Below are 5,659 nucleotides of genomic sequence, written 5' to 3' on the forward strand. Positions count from 1 at the left end.
CGCGTGTACCCTATCTCAATAAATATAAATTTTCTTAAAATATTACATACATATTATATTATAAATTGTGTTTCACAAAAATTTCAAACTTGAAAAGGTAGATGAAAATCAAAAGCTTATATATATGAAAGAAATATTTTTCCCTATTTGCACATTAATTTTTCAAAATTTTCATTCATTTGAGTGTTACTCGGCCACTAAATACCAAACCACATAAAAAAAAAACGAAAAATATAAGCAATTAAAAATAGAAGGGACAAAAGTATTCAAGAAAAATTAAGTCACATTAGAAGGAGATGCCTGCAAAAGAAGCATGAAGAAGCTTTATAAGTTCTTGTAAAAGTTAATAGAGTAGAAAAATACACGAGCAAAAATTTAGAATCCTCCTTTTAGAAATTTATTCATTATGAGATTCTCTTTGGGAAAATAATACGTTATATAGTTGCTTTACACAATTTAAATAAGGAAGCAAAATATAATTAAAATCTTACTCCATTTAAATTCCTAAATATGAGGAGTTCTTGCAAGATTCAAATAAGTAAAAATTTAATAACCAAACTTTTAGCTGATTTAAAAGTTCTAAATATTTAAAAGTTCACAAAAGAAAAAGAAAATTGCTTTGAAAAATAAAATTTACATTTGTCAAAGAAATAGAATTATAACTAAATTGCTTTAAACTGCCGTAAACCAAGTCCCTAAGCTAAATATTCAATAGTATTGTTCTATAATATATAAATGGTTATTAACTTTGCTTGATGGTCTTGGAGGTAATTATAAATGCATAATGCCCTTCAAAGCATCTAAGATTTGCATTTTTAAGTTTCTTTATCATATTTATGTTTTACGCTAACTACTCTTCAAATATACACAACATTAAGGGTCTTAGGGGGGAAAAAATATTTTTATGTGGTAAACCCTTAATTTAAATAAAAATTGATTCACAAATTTATAGTGACAATCATATCTCAATTTAATACGTCCATACACACAAGGAAAAGAGTTCAAATATAATTAAAGAAAAATAATTCTAGTTCAAATAAGGAAAGATTTAATAAGTACTGAAATTTTAGTTGATTTCAAAGTACTAAATTTTAGGAAAAAAATTAAATGATAACATTAAAAACTCAAAGTGCTAACTATTAGGAAAATATTAAATGCATATTCCTACATATTAGAAAATTAATTAAATGACTATTTTATCTAGTGTGAACTCTACTTTTAAAGGGTAAAAAAGGCGAAGGACATTTCGCTAAGGGCCTTCGTGCTTTTAATATAGTATAGATAGATTAAAGAAAACACAGAAAAGTTAAATTTGCTCCATAATCAAGAAGCGGAGGATTTCCATACTTTTTTTCTTAAAGTTATGTTACTTAATTAAGTAAAGGATTTATAGATTTTAAATTCCTAATCGATTTTAAAGTCCTAAATATAAGACTTTAGTTTAAATAAGGAAATACCAAATTTTGATTTATTTTAAAGTCTTAATTATTAGGAAAATAACAAATGACTATTTTGTCCAGAATAAACTCTACTTTTAAAGGGTGAAAAAGGCGAACGATATTTCGCTTAGGGTCTTCGTGCTTTTAATATAGTATAGATATAGATATAGATTAAGATTTTATCGGATCTAGTAAATAATTATATCCTTCAAACTTTACCAGCAAGATAAAGAATTAAAGAATAGTAAAGATCTCTCGAAAAAAGAAGATAGCAAAATCAACAGAACATCCAATAATTCAATGCAATAATTTTTCAACATCACTATTTCTGGGAGCTATTTACAAATGATCACTACTTCATTAAGCTCATATATTCTACTATTAAGGATTACATTAACCACTAAAATTAAGTAATTAACTAGCTTTTGCCAATAAGGATTACATTAGAGGCATTGAAATGGGATTCTGCATCTTTTTCAAAGACTTTATTTCTAAGCCTAAAGTCAAGTGCAGATCACCTGTGCAAACTCTTGTTCTAAATCTCTATTATGTCAAACAACTCCAATTCTAAAATAACAAACAAACAACATACTCCCTATGACTACCTTAAAACTGGAGTTGCTCTGAACTGCTTAATCCGCGTGCTAAATTGACCATTTTCAGTGATTAATTCCTATTCACAAACTACTTCTACCATGTAGATTTTGACAGTTGATCGATATCAACAGACACTATGCTTCTTCAGTAGAACTTGGTAGTGGTAGAGAAAGTAATTGAGCTCTACATCCCAAAGGAAGAATAGTTGCTCTACCACTGGATGTACGTTCGATTCCTGGATATAGTTCCCCTTTGGTCCGCTTGCTTTGTGATGTGAGACGACTTACTAATAGTTCCAATGCTTCTTTCATCCATCCGTTTTGACACAGCCTTCTTGCTTCGCATACATTCATCTGTAATTGGTTTTTCGACAGGCTAAACATCAGTAAATGCGAAGACGTGCTTTTATATTTCATAAGGAAACTATGTATTCTGGTCTAAGAGAGGTACCATGAGGTGACATGACACCTCCCTCAGACTAGAATATATATATATATGTATATATATAAAGAATGGATTGTTGCATACCCAAGTTCTTTCGCGAATCTCTTTCTCAGGCCAAGAGTCTAGTTGTTCTGTTACAAACAAAGGAAACATGTGTCCTTCATAGGCAGTGTCACCGGATTTGTTCTCGAAATACCATGTTCCCAGTTTACACTGCAGAAGTAAAGTTAAAACCACTTATCAGCAATGGAAACATATATGTTATCGCTATATCAAGATCAATGCCAACGAAACAGCAGACGTTATCGCATATTTCTAATCCAAAATGATCAGAACATCACATGTAATCATCAATCATTGCAATCAGGCGCTTAATATTTTGCAAGAATTTTGGAAGATCATAAGGTCCTTAACTCTACCACAGCTAGTATTCTGTCATTTATCTGATGCAATAGAACAAGTTAACACAAAAACTTTATGTTTCTTATTTTTCACCTTTTCACTTCAAAAGAAACATAAAAGGAACGGAAAGAGATCACGAGGGAGAACAAACCTCAACTTCACCTCGTACTCCAGCTTCCTCGACAGTCTCACGTTGTGCAGCATCTTCGATTGTTTCATCTTTTTCCCAACCTCCCTACGATAACAACAGACGTATTTGCATTTAGAACAGAGATTTTGCCTAATATAACAATCACAGAGAGTATCAAAATGAACTATATTTTACGAGTAAGTTTTGCAGCTATGTATCAGTATCTACCTTTGGAAATAACAACCCTTTCCCTTTTCTTTGCGGACTTATGAGAAGAACTTCGAACGCATCTTCATCTACCATTGATAGCTCGGTGAAATCTTTATATCGGTAAGGTATACATCTGAAGAAAAGACATGATCGCGGAAACAAATATAGTTAATAATTTTAACACAAAAAGGATATGTATCTTTCCACATGAGAATAAACCAACAAAGTCAAATCCACGTGATACAAGTAACATCTAGGCATAATCTTCAGAGTTTCAGACAATCAAGAATCTGCAACAGCTAATGTTAAATAATGTCCAAGTTCAGCAATAGGCTTTCACTGTTAGAATCTAGAAAAGAGTATCACATTAAGTCTTAATTAATCTTTAATTAAGCATTTAAAGTAGGAAAATCAGCAGCAGAATGTCCTTTTTCCAGAGAAAAAAAACAAGACATGTGATGAGTTGAAAACACTTTGCCTAACACCACATGACTTTCTGATTTTCTCCAATAATAAAAAGGGAAGTCCGGTGCACAAAGCATCCCACATTCACTCTGGGATAGCCCGGTGCACTATGCTCTCGCTATGCGTGGGATCCGGGGAAGGGCCGGACCACAAGGGTCTATTGTACGCAGCCTTACCCTGCATTTCTGCAAGAGCCTGTTTCCACGGCTCGAACCTGTGACCTCATGGTCACATGACAGCAACTTTACCAGTTACGCCAAGGCTCCCTTTTATATAATTTGCATTGATGCACCTAAAATAAAAGAAAGTGTCAACTGGCTCTAAATTATTATACCGTGTCCAAATTGAAACAGCTTATGCAAACTGATTTCTACGAACACATAAAAAAAAAAAATTAAAAAAACCTTGGTAAAATTGAAAGGACAGATTGCATCCCAAAAGATCAAATCTTTTATACCTAATTTCTGTAAAATCAACACATTTCTACAAACAAAATGAAATAACAAACACCCTTCAGGATGATATAACACTCAAATTCATATACACCTCAAAAAGCCAATTCAAAGACCAATTGACAGTATTTTGTTTTTTCCCTAAAAGTCAACTCTCCACAATAAATAAATTTTAGGGGGAAAAAATCATGGTTAGCATTATTATTCAAAGAAGATTGTTCTAACCCAGAAATCTTCATAACCAAAAAAAAAAAATATCACAACTTAATAATTGACATAAAATGCAAGGGGCAATGAAGGGGTTTGGGTTGGGGGGAGGGGGGAAGTTGCAGGTCTTAGGAGGCACATGACATGACCAGAGGGATCGATCAACTGAACTCAATATTTTCGACACAAATATAGTTATGTGTAAAAAACTATAAAATTTCAACGAACATTATATTTTGAACCCATAATAGCAAAAGTATAACGAGTTCATCAAATTTAAATCTTGAATTTGCCTCTGTTAACGTACCCAACAACTTGGCGACGACCCTTGTTGTAACGTTGCAAATGCCGGCCGGAGCGTGATACAAGAACCACCATCTCCTTCAATTCCATTAATTCTTGCTTAAAAATGGAGTCTTTTTACTTCTTTCTGAACCAAAAAAACAAGAAATGGAGGAGAAAAAAGAATAAAACAAATGGACCCTTTTTGAAACCAAAGAAAATTAAGCAAATTACTAGGCTTAAAACATCAAAAACAGGGGGAAAGAAAACAAAGAAAAGGAATTTGAGATTTTTTTTTCCTTTTTTGTCTGTAGAAATGATTGGTTTTTGTTTGGTGGTTGAAAAACCGTTAACGATATGAATGAATGGCAAACTTCTTCAAAATGCTGGATTTTAACTGGTGCATTTTGGAGGCGGCACATGTGTGTGTCTTGATTGGCACGTGTGACCGGTTCATTCTAATGATCCGGTTTTGTTAACTTATACCGGTTTAATTATCGATGATTGAATTACTAAGGCCCACGCTCGTGGTATGGAGCGTGACTTTTTGAAATGAAATCTAAGTAAACCCCCTAATCAAGTGAACGTAAAGACCACGATGAAAAAAAAGAAAATTGTTTAAAATTTATTTCGATATTGTTCGAAATTTCAGGGTAGGGGTAAGATCTACGTACACATTACTCTTCTCAGACCCCACTTGTGAGATGTTGTTGTTGTTAATGTTCGAAATTGAGCAATTTTGTCCATTATTTCCACTGAACGATCTAGAAGATTGATCTCGAGTTTACTTGAAGTCAATAAGTTTTACTCAAATCTGTAATATAAATTAATAAATTTATTATTTTTTGTGATCTACTTTAATTGATTTTTTAACATTTTTTTGTAGCCTATAATATTTGACTTTTTCATCGAGAAAGAATTAATTTCCTTTTTTCAAAATTAATATTAGAGTAAAGAGTCTCAGAGTATCTGTTATATTTTTAATATACAGATTAAAGGTTAATATGGTTAATTTTATTGTTAATACTATT

At 32.0% G+C, this 5,659-nt stretch overlaps 1 protein-coding gene across 1 annotated transcript; it reads right to left on the minus strand.

Moving 5' to 3' along the window:
- Positions 1-1,708: 1,708 nt before the first annotated feature.
- On the minus strand, positions 1,709-4,949 carry LOC104234159 (nudix hydrolase 17, mitochondrial-like). The gene is made up of 5 exons (XM_009787671.2): positions 4,654-4,949; positions 3,241-3,355; positions 3,034-3,117; positions 2,565-2,693; positions 1,709-2,389 (listed from the first exon to the last, which is right to left on the minus strand). Exons 1-5 carry the CDS (start codon positions 4,737-4,739, stop codon positions 2,171-2,173), a joined length of 633 nt encoding a protein of 210 aa, XP_009785973.1. The 5' UTR covers positions 4,740-4,949; the 3' UTR covers positions 1,709-2,170.
- Between the last annotated feature and the right edge of the window lie 710 nt (positions 4,950-5,659).

The sequence above is a fragment of the Nicotiana sylvestris genome, chromosome 5 (assembly GCF_000393655.2).
Source record: "Nicotiana sylvestris chromosome 5, ASM39365v2, whole genome shotgun sequence".
NCBI classification, from domain to species: Eukaryota; Viridiplantae; Streptophyta; class Magnoliopsida; order Solanales; family Solanaceae; genus Nicotiana; species Nicotiana sylvestris.

Excerpts from the sequence above, each read along its gene's own strand:
- LOC104234159 (XM_009787671.2), bottom strand. The coding sequence starts at position 4,739 with ATGGAATTGAAGGAGATGGTGGTTCTTGTATCACGCTCCGGCCGGCAT. Across the intron at positions 3,356-4,653 it reads GGTCGTCGCCAAGTTGTTGG|ATGTATACCTTACCGATATA; the intron begins GTACGTTAACAG and ends TCTTTTCTTCAG. Across the intron at positions 3,118-3,240 it reads AAGGGTTGTTATTTCCAAAG|GGAGGTTGGGAAAAAGATGA; the intron begins GTAGATACTGAT and ends TTGTTATCGTAG.